The following is a 17,924-nucleotide window of genomic DNA, read 5'->3' as shown; positions in this document are numbered from 1 at the left end:
GGTAACCTGCCGTAAGGTAACCTGCCGTACGGTAACCTGCAGTACGGTAACCTGCAGTACGGTAACCTGCCGTAAGGTAACCTGCCTGTACGGTAACCTGCAGTACGGTAACCTGCCAGTACGGTAACCTGCCGTAAGGTAACCTGCAGTACGGTAACCTGCAGTACGGTAACCTGCAGTACGGTAACCTGCCGTAAGGTAACCTGCCTGTACGGTAACCTGCAGTACGGTAACCTGCCAGTACGGTAACCTGCCCGTACGGTAACCTGCCGTAAGGTAACCTGCCGTAAGGTAACCTGCCGTAAGGTAACCTGCAGTACGGTAACCTGCCGTAAGGTAACCTGCCTGTACGGTAACCTGCAGTACGGTAACCTGCAGTACGGTAACCTACCGTAAGGTAACCTGCCGTAAGGTAACCTGCCGTACGGTAACCTGCCAGTACGGTAACCTGCCCGTACGGTAACCTGCCGTAAGGTAACCTGCCGTAAGGTAACCTGCCGTAAGGTAACCTGCAGTACGGTAACCTGCCGTAAGGTAACCTGCCGTAAGGTAACCTGCAGTACGGTAACCTGCCGTAAGGTAACCTGCCTGGACAGTGTCTCCTCTGGCTGGCATCAGCTTCAGACAAAGGGAGAAGTCAGAGAGGAGGGGAAGCATTCTGGGAACCCCACATCAACATGAGGACCGTGTAAGACAGGTCAAATGTGTGTCAGGTTTTCTTACTTTCCTTTGGTCTGCCCACCAAACCCCCTGATGAATTCTCTGTTAACGAAGCAGTAAAAAAGTTCAGTCTTACCCACATCTTCAGATAGTGAGGGTCAGGAAAGAGTAGTCACACCACTGCATCCAACAGAACCTGCCCCCCTCCTGAAAAGGCCGTCGTTGGCAACGCTGTTTTATGAGCGCCTCCAAGTCCAGGTCCATCCAACCACTTTCTATACCTGCTTAATCCACCTCAAGATCTATAGGAATGGGGGAGCCTATCCCAGCTGTCAGTGGGCGGGAGGCGGGGTTCGCCCTGGACTGTCCATCGCAGCAGATCTGTTCCTAATACCAGAAATATATGTGACTGTTCCACCTGTTTCATGGGCTGTACACACTGAGCTGTGTACAGCCCATGAAACTCAGAAACTAAAACTAACTAAACTAACGTTACCCTTGTTGGATGCTATATCTAATGCCAGCCTGCCTCTCGTAACGGATTAAAGGCTCAACAAGATAAATATTACAAGTTCTCCATTAAGAAATCACTCTAACAGATAAAGTGGACAGAGGACATGAAAAGTTTTTCTTACAGTTCTGAAGATATTTCTGTAGCTAAACTGCACAAATAATTTATTCCAGCTTTTCCCCACAGATAACCCTATTCTTACGCTCATATAAAACACATCTGCACTGTTTCATAATGTGAGGACGTGAATCTGTGGAACATGGAACGATTTCTGGTCTTGGAACAGTTTTACTGTCTCAGGTACTCAGGTTTTGCAACAGAAAAACCTCCACAGTTGGTCAGGGTTAGGACTGATCGCTGTGGTGCCATCTTTACATTTTACATACAGTTTCTCTCATGACCACCAGAGGATTTAAAATGTAAAAATAGATGATTGCAGGCAGTTATTCCCAAAGAGCTGCCTGTCAGTTTGGATGAAGCCGGTGTTGGTTAATCACAACCGTCACAATAAATCAGCTGAAAATCTGATGTGAACCAGTGTTTACTTTAAAAGCTGCTTCTTCTTGCAGTGCCACGAGGAGACAGAGGAACACTGGGGTTAGTTCAGGGTTTGCTGCTCACACCGGGAACTGAACGTGCACAGATGGTACAATGAGTGGCTGCCTGAACCACAACACCAGACATGACTCTGAGCTCTGGCAGTTATTCAACTGAGCCATTAGAGCACAAATGTCATCACATAAAGATGTAAAACATAAATTCAGTGTAATACTATCATAGTCAAATCCTATTAAATCAATTCCAAATTAGTCCAATTCATACAGAACAAATCAACAAAAAGTATCCTTGCAAAGGAAACCTACAGGGTACACTGAAACTTCTCTCTGATCCAAAGCCCCGTCCTGAGCTGCACGAGGCGACTGGAGGGGAAAACTCCCTTTTAACAGGAAGAAACCTCCATCAGAACCAGAACCAGGAAGGGTCCATCTGCCTGGACCAGCTGGGGCTGAGAGGACAGGAAAGAGGGGACAACAAGCAGCGTAACACCAGGCCAGAGACACCTGCTGAGAGAGAGAAACACAAGTTAATGACAGCAATGATGTCATCTGTACATGGAGGGAGGAGAGGTGCATCATGGGAGCTCCCCCAGCAGGCTGGGCCTATAGCAGCAGAACTATGGGATGTTTCAGGCTCACCTGAGCCATCCCTAACTATAAGCTTCATCAGAAAGGAAAGTTTCAGCCTGATCTTAAAGGTAGAGAGGGTGTCTGCTTCCTGAAGCCAAACTGGCAGCTGGTTCCACAGAGAGGGGCCTGATAACTGAAGGCTCTGCCTCCCATTCTGCTTTTAGGGGCCTGATAACTGAAGGCTCTGCCTCCCATTCTGCTTTTAGGGGCCTGATAACTGAAGGCTCTGCCTCCCATTCTGCTTTTAGGGGCCTGATAACTGAAGGCTCTGCCTCCCATTCTGCTTTTAGGGGCCTGATAACTGAAGGCTCTGCCTCCCATTCTGCTTTTAGGGGCCTGATAACTGAAGGCTCTGCCTCCCATTCTGCTTTTAGGGGCCTGATAACTGAAGGCTCTGCCTCCCATTCTGCTTTTAGGGGCCTGATAACTGAAGGCTCTGCCTCCCATTCTGCTTTTAGGGGCCTGATAACTGAAGGCTCTGCCTCCCATTCTGCTTTTAGGGGCCTGATAACTGAAGGCTCTGCCTCCCATTCTGCTTTTAGGGGCCTGATAACTGAAGGCTCTGCCTCCCATTCTGCTTTTAGGGGCCTGATAACTGAAGGCTCTGCCTCCCATTCTGCTTTTAGAGGCCTGATAACTGAAGGCTCTGCCTCCCATTCTGCTTTTAGGGGCCTGATAACTGAAGGCTCTGCCTCCCATTCTGCTTTTAGGGGCCTGATAACTGAAGGCTCTGCCTCCCATTCTGCTTTTAGAAACTCTGGGAACCACAAGGAAACCTGCAGCCTGAGAGCAAAGTGCTCTGTTGGGGAAATATCCAGCTGTGAGATCTTTAAGATATGATGGAGCTCGGTCATTAAGAGCTTTATATGTGAGGAGAAGAATCTTAAATTCTATTCTGAATCTAACAGGGAGCCAATGAAGAGAAGCTAAAACTGGAGAAACATGATCTCTGCTGTTAGATCTCAGCAGAACTCTGGCTGCAGGGTTTTTTTTAACTTGATCTATTATTTCTCATATTTCTAATCAAGTTTTTATAAATGAACATTACTCACTTTTTCTTTTTGAGATTTTTTTATTTATTTACTTCAGTTTTACTTAAATATTGAATCAGTTCCTGTTAAGCGGTAAAGAATCACATGGATTCAGCCTGAGCTGAACAACACGGAAACACGAGAAGTTTATCTGACACAGACGGGGTGAGGAAGAGGAGGGGAAAGAGGGCTCTGAAGGTTGCCTGGTGACAACACCTCCAGTCAGACTCGGGCAGACTGCTAATGAAGCGGCTCCACATTCAGGACAGGCTAATGAAGCGGCTCCACATTCAGGACAGGCTAATGAAGCGGCTCCACATTCAGGACAGGCTAATGAAGCGGCTCCACATTCAGGACAGGGAGTGTTCGCTCTGCTGTGAAGCCACAGCTCTCTTTGCCGGTGGATGTGGATGCCGACCTTCATCAGGATCCTCGCTGGTCCGGTGTTGCCTCCTGTGTGCTCGCTTCACTGGTGGGAGGGACCAACAGGTGAGACAGCTTGCTCTGATTGGAGGATCAGATGTTAACCTGAACATATTGACTTAATTCACCTGTATTATTCAGAAACAACAGTTGTAATTATCAATAAGGAAATGTGTTGATATTTCTTTATGAGCGTAGAACAATAAAACAAGTAGAAGGACTGTCGGAAAGTGCCTCTTTGAGTTCGGCCCGCCGTCCCCCTTATGTCTGATCCCAGCCCCATCAGTAGAAGTCCTTGTTTCAGACCCCGGCCCTTAAACCTCCTCGTTGTGATTGCAGCATGAAGATCTGGAGAAGGGTTCTTCTGGCAGCTCTGCTGACCTGGCTTCTCCTCTTCCTGTCCCTGCTCTGTCACTTCCTGGACCTCCGATCAGAGTCCAGATTGACCCAGAGCAGAACCTGCTGCGTTCAGGAGCAGACCAGGACCCATGGCAGACCTGCTGGGAAGGACTGGGACAGGATGAAAGCTGACTATAGGTCCAGATCTTGGGAGTACCACAACAAGCAGTCTCTGGAGGTTCTCCGGAGGCTTTGGACCGGTAACCTGACTGTAGGGATGTTGAGTCCTCGTCTCCAGAAAGTCCTGAAAGTCCACCTGAGTTCCAACAAACACAAGGTGGTGTACCGGGGACAAAGGGGTGCCCACAAGTCCTGTTTGCAGCTGTACTGTGATCTAAAGAGGAGGAGCAGGATCCGGACTGTGGATGGGACTGAGGAGCCATTCTCCAGCCTTGGTTGGGACCGCCTCGTGCCTTCACAGACCCTTCAGGAACTCCAGGCGTCTCCGTATCAGACCTGCGCTGTGGTGACATCAGCAGGGGCCGTCCTGAACTCCTCACTGGGAGGCGAGATTGGTAAGACTTCGCTGGTGTGAAGGACGAGAGCAGAAACTCTAATCCTAACTCCAAGCCTAAACCCTAACCCTAAACAAACCTGTTCTCATGCTGCTTCATTCAGACTCCCATGATGCAGTTCTGCGTTTCAATGCCGCCCCCACCAAAGGCTTCGAGAGAGACGTGGGCAGCAAGACCACCATCCGCATCATCAACTCGCAGGTGCAGGCTCCGCCCCCCCCCTCCTGGGTTCCAGGCTCCGCCTCCTGGGTTCCAGGCTCCGCCTCCTGGGTTCCAGGCTCCGCCCCCCACCTCCTGGGTTCCAGGCTCCGCCTCCTGGGTTCCAGGCTCCGCCTCCTGGGTTCCAGGCTCCGCCCCCCACCTCCTCGGTTCCCTTTCTGCCTCTTACTCCTCTTCTTGTTCTCCTTTGCTCAGATCGCATCTCGGCCCGAACACAAGTTCAGCAGCAGCTCTTTGTACCGAGACGTCACTCTGCTGGTCTGGGACCCGGCTCTGTACTCGGCCAACCTCACTCAGGTAAGTTCCCGATTGATCCAGTGAAGGATCGGTTTGTCTTTATCGGCCCAGTGTGGTTTCTGACAACCATCTTTAGTCTTTAGGACTAAAATGCTGATTAGTTTTAGTCAAATTTTAGTCATTTCAATATGTGATAGCTTTAATCGACGGAAATTCAAAAAGGTTTTAGTCCAATTTTAGTAAAAAAAAAAGAATAGTCTTTTAACAAATTAATTTAGGTCAATAAGTTTTGGAGTTTGTTGTTGGACCGTGTCACACATAAGGTGTGAAAATAGCAGATCCATAAGTTCAACACATTGTGAGTTTGCAGATTGGATATTTTCACCAATAATTACAATAATAAAGGATTTTCGATTTTTAGGTTTTACACATTCCAGGTTTCCACCCAACGGGAGGGTTAGGGTTACTTTCTGATCCAAGGATTGTGCAATTACACACAGATAAACAGTGGAATCAATGTTCATTACTCCAAAAAAGACAAAAACATTCTACTTTAGCAATTGTGGATTTATTTATCAGAATTTACTAAAGTCCAATGACCAAACACCAAATGAGTGACGGATGTCCATCACACACAACCTGGCCTTGTCTGCCAGATGCATATTTTCTATAAAAACAGAACAAAGCTAATTTTAGCCTGGAGTTAGCAGCCCATTTGCGCCAGGAGTATGTGGAAAACGTATTCATTTATAAGCTTACTATGAAATTTACCACTAGCCGATTGTCGAGTAACATTAATATTATCTTTAACAGCACTTAAAACTTCGAACAAAGCTCCTTGTGGCGCCTTCAGGTTGGTCGTATTTTTTCAGCCTACTTTGCCACCGACTCCCATCGCAGACTCTGTTTTATTGTCTGCTGAGTTACGTTAAAATGCACCCATATGCCCCGTGTTGAAACATCATGTTCAGCACGCCGTGCGCTGCCCGCCAGGTGGAGACCACACTCAGAGAGGATGCTGCAGCAGGTGCTGTTTAGGTTCTAACTGACAGATTACAGGCACAATAAGCAGAAATGTCACGCATTTTAAACGTCTGACAGAACACCCACCAACATTTACGACATGTTTTAGTCCTCAAAGAGCCACGTTTATCTCGTTATCGCCATGGAAAACACAGTATCTGACCCGAGCCTCTGTCCAACACACGGATCACCTCAGTGAGCTTTGGTTCTGATCCATGCCAGCTGTCTGCTGGACACCTTCTGCATCCTGTCATATTTACTGACCTTGGCCTAAATGAGGTTTTACACAGGAGAAAGATGCCGAGTGTTGAGTGGAACATATCCAGGTCAGAGCCAGTTTTAACACTGGACTTCTCAAAATGCCTCATTCCAGCAAAAACAGAGTTCCTGCTCAGTTTGTTGAAGTCGGATAAACAAAGAAGACAACAGAGGGAGTAAAGAATCAGGAGCAGTCGAGTTCATTCAGGAAAAAGGAATAAACCCGAGTCCCTTCTGGAAAAATACAGATTTTACAGTTGCATTGAGCAGGCTTTTGTTCACTCCTGGCTTGACTCTCGGCCAACATCTGTCTGTCACTGCAGCTCCCGTGAGGCTCTTATCTTTTCTATTTGGATTTATCTTCACCACATTTTCTAAAACCCGAGTTCTTGTGCATTAGTATGTGTGTTTTATTCTAAATTTAGTGTCTTCACTTACTTCAGTGCAGTGTTTAGTCCCAATAAAGCGAAAGCAGTACACATTATAACAGGATATGGAGTGTATAAGAGGTGCCTTCGCCCTGCAGAAGGGTCCAGACTGACTGCCACCTTCTGTCAGCAGCTGCTGTGTGTCTGAATTTATTCTTAGATCTGGGTCATCATCTGGTGGGTCCAAACACGGCAAGATGGGTTCATAGTCCGTCTATCTGTCCGTCCGTCAGTCAGTCAGTCAGTCAGTCCGTCCGTCAGTCAGTCAGTCCGTCCGTCAGTCAGTCAGTCAGTCAGTCAGTCAGTCAGTCAGTCAGTCAGTCCGTCAGTCAGTCAGTCAGTCAGTCAGTCAGTCAGTCAGTCAGTCCGTCTATCTGTCCTTCCTTCCTCCCTCCCTCCCTCCCTCCCTCCCTCCCTCCCTCCCTCCCTCCCTTCCTTCCTTCCTTCCTTCCTTCCTTCCTTCCTTCCTTCCTTCCTTCCTTCCTTCCTTCCTTCCTTCCTCCCTCCCGTCCTCCCTTCCTTCCTTCCTTCCTTCCTTCCTCCCTCCCTCCCTCCCTCCCTCCCTCCTTCCTTCCTTCCTTCCTTCCTTCCTTCCTTCCTTCCTTCCTTCCTTCCTTCCTTCCTCCCTCCCTCCCTTCCTTCCTTCCTTCCTTCCTCCCTCCCGTCCTCCCTCCCTCCCTCCCTCCCTCCCTTCCTTCCTTCCTTCCTTCCCTCCCTCCCTCCCTCCCTCCCTCCCTTCCTTCCTTCCTTCCTTCCTTCCCGTCCTTCCTTCCTCCCTCCCTCCCTCCCTCCCTCCCTCCCTCCCTCCCTCCCTCCCTCCCTTCCTTCCTTCCTTCCTTCCTTCCTTCCTTCCCTCCCTCCCTCCCTCCCTTCCTTCCTTCCTTCCTTCCTTCCCTCCCGTCCGTCCGTCCGTCCGTCCGTCCGTCCGTCCTTCCTCCCTTCCTTCCTCCCTCCCTCCCTCCCTCCCTTCCTTCCTTCCTTCCTTCCTTCCTTCCATCTTCCTCTTGTCAGAGCAGGTCAGGGCCTTTAAGGTCACACAACAGAGCACAAATGGTCGATGTTTCTGCTAACCCTAACCCACCTTTTAGGGTCACAGTAATGGTGGAAAAACGTACCACATATGAATGCTGCTGTCTGTATTTAAGTCCTACGGTGGCCCTGAGGCTCAAAACTGCCCACAGAGGACCGAATATGTGTTTTCTGTGTTATCCTGCTCAGCTGTGAGCATCAAAAAGGTGAATCTAAGGTGAGCTGTTGTTCCTTACAGTGGTTCCTGAAGCCCGACTTCGATCTGTTCACGCCGTACATTGAGCGGCGCCGCCTGCGACCCAAGCAGCCGTTCTACATCCTCCATCCAACGTTCATCTGGACTCTGTGGGACCTGATCCAGGACAACACTGAGGACCAGATCCAGCCCAACCCTCCCTCGTCTGGCTTTATAGGTACAGCAGTACCAGAACATCAAGGATTTTACCAAGAATATGTTCCAAAACCACCATGTTTTCACACATTAAGTTTTGTTTCTGGAAGAAGTGACAGAGCTGACGACAGCATGAAACTGAAGGAAAATGTATTTTATTAACTCAGGAAATCAGTTCAGAGGTCAAACCACAGTTTAAAATGGGAAAATACAGAATATTCTAAAGGTTTCTCTGAAAATGTGAGACCTGAAACCAGGACAAATACATCCAAAGAGATTCTACAACAGAGAATGTCTGACTGTCTTTATAATTAACCTGAAAATATTGTTAATATGAATCAATTTAAATGAATCAGGTAAGTAAGAAAATGAATGTAAAAACCCTAAAATATTTAATGTATATATGACAAAATAACCTGACTGTGATTCAGATGAGCTCCATTAATGCAGCTCTGTGTGAGTCAGACACCAAACATTCCCACAACATCACACAAAGCCACAAATGTTTAGGTTCTACACATGAAATAAAAACTAATCCCACAAACGGATCGTCTGACACACTTAGGAGCTACTTCCAGCTCAAATCCTACTTTTTATTCAATGTTTACACTTAAACTCACAGAAGACCTGGATGTCCCAGCCTCTTACCAGCACTTAAACGCAGCATTTAAGAGCACAGACTTCACACATATGATCCAATCACACTGGTTCCCCTTCATTAAGTTCTATGAACTGGACACGGTTCAGTCCAGCGGCTGGCAGCTGAACACTCTGGGCAGAGGATTGTGGGTACTTTGGGAACACAGGGTTTACACAGAAGCATCTTTGTAATTCCACCCAATGAAGAACTCACTCGCTTCACTGGGCCCTCGAGGTGGATCTGATTAATGCAGTCCCTCGTTGACTTGGACTGGACCAGAACTGCCTTATCTTTAGCAGGACTTTTCCTCCTGTGGATCCAGATCACAGGAAGCTTGTTCTGAAGGCAGGACGCGGTGACCGTGGTCACTTCAGCTCCACCGCCGTCTTCACCATCTGAAATCTGTCCCTTTGGCTGCTCCAGACTGACAGAACCCCAACGCTGACGGTCACCACCTGACAGCAGGAAATGGTGTTGCCGTGGATACAGCCAGCTCGGTCGCTGGCTCTCAGCAGGAGGAGAATTCGTGCAGCGGCGGCTCAGATGGTGCGATTTTATCAGACACAGCAGCGCTGGTGCCCTCGGGGTCGTCCACTAAGGGCTTGTTGGAGGGCGGCTGGGCAGGACCGCCGTCCGTCACGCGGCGGTTCAGCTGCACGGCGGTGGTCTTTGAGGGCATGGAGGAGGGTCCGAGCTCTGTCAGCTGGTGCCGGCAGTGGAACAAGATCAGGAAGCAGCGGTAGAACTGAAACACATCACATGACCTTCATGTGTTACCATCACAACATTTAGCACGAAAGCTTCTGGATTCATTCAAAAATAGGTTAGATTTCACAGGAAGTCATGTCTGTGCTTTGTGTTCAGTTAGTTTTTTACAGTATAATCTGATATTTGTGTTTCCTCTGATGATGTCACACGTTCAGGCATTGTGGTGATGATGTCACTGTGCCGTGACATCAGTGTGTACGAGTTCCTGCCGTCGCTGCGCCGCACTGATCTCTGCCACTACCACGAGCGTTACCATGACGCCGCGTGCACGCTGGGCGCGTACCACCCCCTGCTGTATGAAAAGCTGCTGGTCCAGCGGATCAACAGAGGGAACCAGGACCAGCTCAGGACCCGGGGGAAGGTGTCTCTGAGGGGCTTCAGTGCCGTCAGCTGTGGGCCCTGACCCCTGACCCCTGACCCGGAGCTCCAGAGGAGGCTTAGTGACTAACAGGTAACAGTTTTCATTCAGCTCCTCAGACGGAAAGCTTCAACATGTTGAAAACATTTTCTGATAAACTTTTTGGACTCTATTCTGTGGAAGCTGTTCCTAACTTTTAGGCAGAACCTGGTGACCTGAGGCAGTCACCTGGGAACAGGTGCGTCTGGCACTCACCTGTTTGTTCATGAGGATGTAGATGATGGGGTTAATGACCGTGCTGCTCTTGGCGAGGATCGACGGGACGACGCTGGCCACCGGGCTGATGAGTCCCGGCCGGCCGAAGGTGGCCATCATGGCGACCACGCCGTACGGCATCCAGCAGAGCAGGTAACACACCACCGTGGTGATGACCATAAACAGGATGTGGAACTCCCTGCGGCGGGCCGCTGACCGCCGGATGCGGCCCACCTGGCAGAAAAATAACAAAAGAGGTGAAACGGACAGCTTTCTGTGTGGGATTTGAAATTAAATCAGATGTTTTGTTCCGTAAAACTTCTACATAAAGTCCTTTTTGCTGCTTTCTGAATGATTCATTTGTAACTGTGTGATTTTGTGTTGTAGTTCAGTCCATTTTGAATCCTTCTGTTCTAATAAACTCGGAGCTTCTGCATAGTCTCCTCTCTGCATCCGATACCTTCCTCATCCTGCAGAGGGGGAACCTGCTGTCTGTATAGTTTTAGATTTACATGCGTTCGTCCTCAGTGAAGCAGCCACGGGAGCCGACCTTTTCACGGTAAAGATATAATCCGTCTGTTGTGTTCCTTCCTGCTGACGTTTCCACTCCAGGATGTGGAGGGTTGGGGTTTCCCATCCTGCTGCTGACCAGGACGGAGGGTTTGTGGCTGGCGTCAGATCTTTTTCTCCCTCCCAACTGCTGATGGTTTGTTGTAGAAAACATGACCGACACCCGTTGGAGGCGCAATCCAACAATAAACAGCTGTTCACCAAAACCCTCAACCTCTCGCTCTAAACTACTGACCTGGATGCCTTTAACGGACCCAAACATTATGGATGGGGATCCATAATGTGCCAAATTATGTGCCAAAAGTTCACATTCCAGACTTTAATTTAAAGCCATTTTCCTACATTTCAGTTCCACTGTGTATAAATTACCCCGCGGGGTCCGGCTGCCACAGGTTCTGGCTGCCACAGGTTCTGGCTGCCACAGGTTCTGCTGCCACAGGTTCTGGCTGCCACAGGTTCTGCTGCCACAGGTTCTGGCTGCCACAGGTTCTGGCTGCCACAGGTTCTGCTGCCACAGGTTCTGCTGCCACAGGTTCTGCTGCCACAGGTTCTGGCTGCCACAGGTTCGGCTGCCACAGGTTCGGCTGCCACAGTTTCAGCTGCCACAGGTTCGGCTGCCACAGGTTCGGCTGCCACAGGTTCTGCTGCCACAGGTTCTGCTGCCACAGGTTCTGCTGCCACAGGTTCTGCTGCCACAGGTTCTGGCTGCCACAGGTTCGGCTGCCACAGGTTCTGCTGCCACAGGTTCTGCTGCCACAGGTTCTGCTGCCACAGGTTCCGGCTGCCACAGGTTCGGCTGCCACAGGTTCTGGCTGCCACAGGTTCTGCTGCCACAGGTTCTGCTGCCACAGGGTCTGCTGCCACAGGGTCTGCTGCCACAGGTTCTGGCTGCCACAGGTTCTGGCTGCCACAGGTTCTGGCTGCCACAGGTTCTGCTGCCACAGGTTCTGGCTGCCACAGGTTCTGCTGCCACAGGTTCTGCTGCCACAGGTTCTGGCTGCCACAGGTTCGGCTGCCACAGGTTCGGCTGCCACAGGTTCTGGCTGCCACAGGTTCTGCTGCCACAGGTTCTGCTGCCACAGGTTCTGCTGCCACAGGTTCTGGCTGCCACAGGTTCTGGCTGCCACAGGTTCTGCTGCCACAGGTTCTGGCTGCCACAGGTTCTGGCTGCCGCAGGTTCTGCTGCCACAGGTTCTGGCTGCCACAGGTTCTGGCTGCCACAGGTTCTGCTGCCACAGGTTCTGGCTGCCACAGGTTCTGCTGCCACAGGTTCTGCTGCCACAGGTTCTGGTCACTTATCTTCACTGATGATGGAGCTGCTGATGGCAGCAATGAACTCTGAGCTGAAACATCTGATCTGCTCCAGTTCCACTAAATGCCTCCAAAGCTTCATCCTGCAACCAGAGAATGATCCAAACATCCTGCTGAGCAGCACCAGAGTTTCTCAGAGCTGAAACATGGCCGAGCCGTCAGCTGGTTGTCAAAAGCCAGACACAACTGGTGCAAACCAAAGTCGAAGCACTTCCAAACGAGCCAGAAACTCCTAGTTTAAAGGTTTTGGAGCTGCTTTAAAGTGGGACTCTTCAGGAGACATTTAGCTTATCAGCGTTTTCTCCCCGGAGCTTTACCTGAAAGCAGGTTCGGTTTCTATAACTTTACACTTCTCTTCTCTGCTGTTAATCTAAAGCAGGAACATTTATTCAGTCGTCTTAAAAGCATCATTTCATGGATCATTAGCCTTGTTTTTCTGAGAATTGAAGGTGTGTTCAAGCAAATGAAGCAGCAGCAGAACAGTGTCTGTGAGGCTTTATTCTGAGAGTCGTCAGGGTTCAGGTCTGCGTTTGACCGACTGTGAGGAATGTGAACGGATCATGTGACGCCGACACCAGCAGAGAGACGTTAGCTGCTGATCTCCCCTTCCTTAACTTTGCTGTTTTCTGTGACCGCAGGGCAGAAAATGAGTCCATGATAAAAATGAGGAATATTAAATATCAAGCAAAAACTAATTAAATAGACCAAAAAGCAAATGCTATAAAAGTATTGTAAAAATATGAGTGAAAAAGTTAATTCTGTACAAAAAGCAGCAAAAAAAATGATAAAAAGTTTAAATGGAGGTACAAATCCGGTCAATAATAATCAATAGATCAATAAAAAATGAGGCCGTCAGGTTAGGACTGCCATCCAAAATATAGACAAAAACCAAAAAGTACAAATATAAAAGATTTAAATGAGGATAAAGAAAAAAAAACAAGAAAAAAACAGAAATTTAAAAAAAGCCCAAAAATGATTTTAAATAATTGAAGAATTAAGTGAAAGAAAAATGAGGCTGTTAGAAACAGCGCTGTGAGTGGGTCAGAACCCTGGGGTCCAGCTGAGTTTGGAGGTCAGCTGTGCGAGGTCAAAGGTCACCTGTTTGACGGCGTGCAGCAGGCGGCTGTAGCAGTACACCATGACCAGGACGGGCAGGCCCAGGCAGAACACGAACAGGCAGATGATGTAGGAGTGCGAGCGGGCCGACCTCTCCGTCCATGTGACCGAGCAGCTGGTCCCCGCCCCCTCCAGGCCGTAGCTGCTCCAGCCCAGCAGGGGGGGCACCGTCCACAGCAGTGAGTACAGCCAGGATCCGCCCACCGCCAGCAGAGGCTTCCTGTAGTCCGCCGACCGCTTGTTGTACACCATCAGGGTGCTGTAGCGGTCGTAGGACAGGACCGACAGCGAGATGAGCGACACGATGCCTGAGGGCGAGAGCTGGTTTAGAGACAGAACAAGGTCGGATTCATCAGATCAGAATGGAAGAACAATCAGAATATTTAGTGAATTCAGTGTTTCTGGAACAAATATAAAGAACCACAAAGTCCACGTTCTTTGGATCCAACCCAGAGTCCAGACCCAGTCTCATTTCTTCCCTGGAACCTTTAAAGTGTCCTGATCAACAGTTCTGCAGCTTTCTGTAACCTTTAAAGTGTCCTGATCAACAGTTCTGCAGCTTTCTGTAACCTTTAAAGTGTCCTGATCAATAGTTCTGCAGCTTTCTGAAACCTTTAAAGTGTCCTGATCAATAGTTCTGCAGCTTTCTGAAACCTTTAAAGTGTCCTGATCAATAGTTCTGCAGCTTTCTGAAACCTTTAAAGTGTCCTGATCAACAGTTCTGCAGCTTTCTGAAACCTTTAAAGTGTCCTGATCAATAGTTCTGCAGCTTCCTGTAACCTTTAAAGTGTCCTGATCAATAGTTCTGCAGCTTTCTGTAACCTTTAAAGTGTCCTGATCAACAGTTCTGCAGCTTTCTGAAACCTTTAAAGTGTCCTGATCAATAGTTCTGCAGCTTTCTGAAACCTTTAAAGTGTCCTGATCAACAGTTCTGCAGCTTTCTGAAACCTTTAAAGTGTCCTGATCAATAGTTCTGCAGCTTTAAACCTTTAAAGTGTCCTGATCAATAGTTCTGCAGCTTTCTGTAACCTTTAAAGTGTCCTGATCAATAGTTCTGCAGCTTTCTGAAACCTTTAAAGTGTCCTGATCAATACTTCTGCAGCTTTCTGAAACCTTTAAAGTGTCCTGATCAACAGTTCTGCAGCTTTCTGAAACCTTTAAAGTGTCCTGATCAACAGTTCTGCAGCTTTCTGAAACCTTTAAAGTGTCCTGATCAACAGTTCTGCAGCTTTCTGAAACCTTTAAAGTGTCCTGATCAACAGTTCTGCAGCTTTCTGAAACCTTTAAAGTGTCCTGATCAATAGTTCTGCAGCTTTCTGTAACCTTTAAAGTGTCCTGATCAATAGTTCTGCAGCTTTCTGAAACCTTTAAAGTGTCCTGATCAATAGTTCTGCAGCTTTCTGAAACCTTTAAAGTGTCCTGATCAGCAGTTCTGCAGCTTTCTGAAACCTTTAAAGTGTCCTGATCAACAGTTCTGCAGCTTTCTGAAACCTTTAAAGTGTCCTGATCAACAGTTCTGCAGCTTTCTGAAGCTCTTTCACAGTTTTTCTTTGGACATTTTCTGCTTTTTCCCTCATCTTCAGCCCTTGTTCCTGAACATTTTCAGTGTTTTTTCTTTTTTCAGCCACTTAACTCTGACCTTTGAACCCTTCAGGTAGAAAAAAGGCTCCTAACTCAAGGGATGAACCAGTGTTGTGTCGACACAGAACAGACAACTTAGCAAAGAAGCCATTTTAAACTGGATCTTTAGGCACTTTGTCACAAAGACACATCATTTGTTCCCATTTCTTTAGCTGCATCTATGAAAAACAGCAAAGAAAACACAGTTTGACAGACAGAAAATAGGATTTCTGCAGCAACAAGGTGATTCCCAAAGAGCTATTAGCTGAAAACTTGGCATATCTCAGCATGGTGTGCAGTGTGTCCTTAAAACATTTGAGGAAACTGGACAAGTGGAGGACAAAAGAAGAAGTGTCAGGCCTAAAAAACTATCTCCAGCAGATGAACAGGATCTGAAAGTGATGTCCTTAAGAAAGAGGAAAAAATCCAGCTGTGACCTGACAGGACCTGAGAGATGCATCTGGACCTTCAGCTGATCCATCTACTGTTGGCCCAAGCCTCATCAGAAATGGTCTCCATGGAAGGGTGGCTGTCAAGAAGCCGTTCTTAAGGAAGGGAAACAGGGAGAAAAGGCTGAGCTGTGCCAAATGACACAAGAAGTGGACTGAAAATCAGTGGCAACAGGTCTTATGGAGGGATGAATCCTCCCCAGAGCCCGGACCTCAACATTATTGAAGCAGTGTGGGATCATCTGACAGAGAACGGAACAAAAGGCAGCCCACATCCAAAGAAGAGCTTTGGGATGTCCTTCAAGAAGCCTGGAGAACTATTCCTGAAGACTCCTTAAAGAAATGACAGAAAGCTCGTCTCAGAGGGTTCAGGCTGTGTTGGAGAATAAAGGAGCTCAGACCAGAGATTCACTTTAAAGCTGCTGAGAACTGATAAAAACTCTGTTTTCATGTCCCATCATCGGCTGTAAGATGGAAGTTTTCTGAGCCAGACATCGAAAGACATGAAGGCAAAGTTTGTTGGGTTTGAGAAAACAACAGCGACATACTTTACAGTTCAGTGGTTCTGAGTCAGATGGTGTCTGATGACAGGTGTTCCTCCCTGACCTGGTTCTCAAACTGCCCCGGAGGGTCTTATCTGCTGCTGCAGCCTGTTTCTGGGACCCAGCCTCTGATAACAGCTCAAACATCTGGAAACAGCTGGACTCTGAGGCTAAAACTGCTCTGATCAAACTGTCAGCAGCAACAGAACGACCCGGTGTCGGAACCAACTCACCGAAGCAGGAGTTGATGAAGCCGTACCACATGCAGCCGCGGCGGCCGAACAGCCAGCGCGCGCGCAGGCTGGAGGCGAAGCTGAGCGTCGTGCCGCACAGACACACCAGCATGTCGCTCACACTGATGTTCAGCAGCAGCATGTTGACCGGGGTCCGGAGGCTCTTGAAGCGGCAGAACAAAACCAGCACCAACAGGTTGTTGATGATCCCCAGAACCATGATGGAGCCCAGAAACACCGACACCACGCGGTGCCCGCCGCGCGACAGCCGCACCAGCGGCGTGTCACTCCACTCCTGCAGAGAGTTCGGCTGGCTCAGGTTCGAGCTCGCGTTCACGTTGCTCAGCTCTGGAAACATGTCGGGCCGCGCGTGGGCGCGCGCGCCGCCGCCGCACCTGTGCTCCTACAGGTGAGAACTCGCTGCGGCTGCGCGGAGCCGCGCTCTCCGCTCCATCCTCCGTCGCAGCTTCAGATCCGGTCCGACTGAGTTCAGCTTCAAAACCTGTGAGGACCGCTGAGCAGAGCCACGCTCTGTTTATACTCCTGACAGCCAATCACAGAGCAGCTCCGTGCGACGTCATCGCCTTATCTGACCCGGAGCGGACAGAAGAAACAGGACATGTTTCATAAGTCACACAGAACCTGAGCCCACCGTGCATGTGTGCGTGCACGTGAGCAAACAGCAGATAGGAGACAGAAACGACCAAAGAGTCGATCAAAATAAATATTCCTCAAATGAAAGCTGGGATGTGAAGCTTTTCCATAGACCAGTGTTGGACCTCAGGTTCTGAACTCCACCTGCTCGTTCAGCACAGCTGGACCTCAGGTTCTGAACTCCACCTGCTCGTTCAGCACAGCTGGACCGCAGGTTCTGAACTCCACCTGCTCGTTCAGCACACTTTCCCTCGGGTTAGTCCAGCTCCACTGACCCGACTGTAAAAAGAAGACCTGTGGGACCAGCTGTAAGATGACTGATAATAGTGTGAAGTGGCATTACACGCCCTGGTTCTGATCCAGCCAGCAAAGGGCTCGAGGCCACTGTGGAGAGAAAAAACTCCCTTTTAACAGGAAGAAACCTCCATCAGAACCAGAACCAGGAAGGGTCCATCTGCCTGGACCAGCTGGGGCTGAGAGGACAGGAAAGAGGGGACAACAAGCAGCGTAACACCAGGCCAGAGACACCTGCTGAGAGAGAGAAACACAAGTTAATGACAGCAATGATGTCATCTGTACATGGAGGGAGGAGAGGTGCATCATGGGAGCTCCCCCAGCAGGCTGGGCCTATAGCAGCAGAACTATGGGATGTTTCAGGCTCACCTGAGCCATCCCTAACTATAAGCTTTATCAGAAAGGAAAGTTTCAGCCTGATCTTAAAGGTAGAGAGGGTGTCTGCTTCCTGAAGCCAAACTGGCAGCTGGTTCCACAGAGAGGGGCCTGATAACTGAAGGCTCTGCCTCCCATTCTGCTTTTAGGGGCCTGATAACTGAAGGCTCTGCCTCCCGTTCTGCTTTTAGGGGCCTGATAACTGAAGGCTCTGCCTCCCATTCTGCTTTTAGGGGCCTGATAACTGAAGGCTCTGCCTCCCATTCTGCTTTTAGGGGCCTGATAACTGAAGGCTCTGCCTCCCATTCTGCTTTTAGGGGCCTGATAACTGAAGGCTCTGCCTCCCATTCTGCTTTTAGGGGCCTGATAACTGAAGGCTCTGCCTCCCATTCTGCTTTTAGGGGCCTGATAACTGAAGGCTCTGCCTC

The 17,924-nt window shown here is 49.0% G+C and overlaps 2 protein-coding genes across 3 annotated transcripts; one reads left to right on the top strand and one right to left on the bottom strand.

The window, feature by feature from the left end:
- Positions 1 to 3,762: 3,762 nt before the first annotated feature.
- On the top strand, positions 3,763 to 10,766 carry LOC140289193 (beta-galactoside alpha-2,6-sialyltransferase 2-like). 2 transcript variants are annotated; one of them, XM_072379247.1, is made up of 7 exons: positions 3,763 to 3,878; positions 4,152 to 4,726; positions 4,830 to 4,927; positions 5,141 to 5,242; positions 8,159 to 8,333; positions 9,875 to 10,170; positions 10,261 to 10,766. In XM_072379247.1, the coding sequence occupies exons 2-6, from the start codon at positions 4,153 to 4,155 to the stop codon at positions 10,120 to 10,122; spliced, it is 1,197 nt and encodes a 398-aa protein (XP_072235348.1). In that variant the 5' UTR covers positions 3,763 to 3,878; position 4,152; the 3' UTR covers positions 10,123 to 10,170; positions 10,261 to 10,766. The 2 variants fall into 2 exon arrangements, with proteins under 2 accessions (XP_072235348.1, XP_072235347.1); XM_072379246.1 differs by having other exon boundaries at positions 9,875 to 10,766.
- On the bottom strand, positions 9,331 to 16,557 carry LOC140289219 (pinopsin-like). The gene is made up of 4 exons (XM_072379249.1): positions 16,174 to 16,557; positions 13,312 to 13,637; positions 10,333 to 10,566; positions 9,331 to 9,696 (listed from the first exon to the last, which is right to left on the bottom strand). The coding sequence occupies exons 1-4, from the start codon at positions 16,529 to 16,531 to the stop codon at positions 9,460 to 9,462; spliced, it is 1,155 nt and encodes a 384-aa protein (XP_072235350.1). The 5' UTR covers positions 16,532 to 16,557; the 3' UTR covers positions 9,331 to 9,459.
- Positions 16,558 to 17,924: the final 1,367 nt, after the last annotated feature.

Source organism: Leuresthes tenuis, unplaced genomic scaffold, assembly GCF_036924035.1.
Source record: "Leuresthes tenuis unplaced genomic scaffold, fLeuTen1.0.hap1 SCAF_1, whole genome shotgun sequence".
NCBI lineage: Eukaryota > Metazoa > Chordata > Actinopteri > Atheriniformes > Atherinopsidae > Leuresthes > Leuresthes tenuis.
Note: the sequence above shows the minus strand (reverse complement) of the source record. Positions and strands in the feature narration are given on the sequence as shown.

Excerpts from the sequence above, each read along its gene's own strand:
- LOC140289193 (XM_072379247.1), top strand. The coding sequence starts at position 4,153 with ATGAAGATCTGGAGAAGGGTTCTTCTGGCAGCTCTGCTGACCTGGCTT. Across the intron at positions 4,727-4,829 it reads CTCACTGGGAGGCGAGATTG|ACTCCCATGATGCAGTTCTG; the intron begins GTAAGACTTCGC and ends TGCTTCATTCAG. Across the intron at positions 8,334-9,874 it reads TCCCTCGTCTGGCTTTATAG|GCATTGTGGTGATGATGTCA; the intron begins GTACAGCAGTAC and ends TCACACGTTCAG.
- LOC140289219 (XM_072379249.1), bottom strand. The coding sequence starts at position 16,531 with ATGTTTCCAGAGCTGAGCAACGTGAACGCGAGCTCGAACCTGAGCCAG. Across the intron at positions 10,567-13,311 it reads TGCTGCACGCCGTCAAACAG|GTGGGCCGCATCCGGCGGTC; the intron begins GTGACCTTTGAC and ends TTTTTCTGCCAG. Across the intron at positions 9,697-10,332 it reads ACATCCTCATGAACAAACAG|TTCTACCGCTGCTTCCTGAT; the intron begins GTGAGTGCCAGA and ends GATGTGTTTCAG.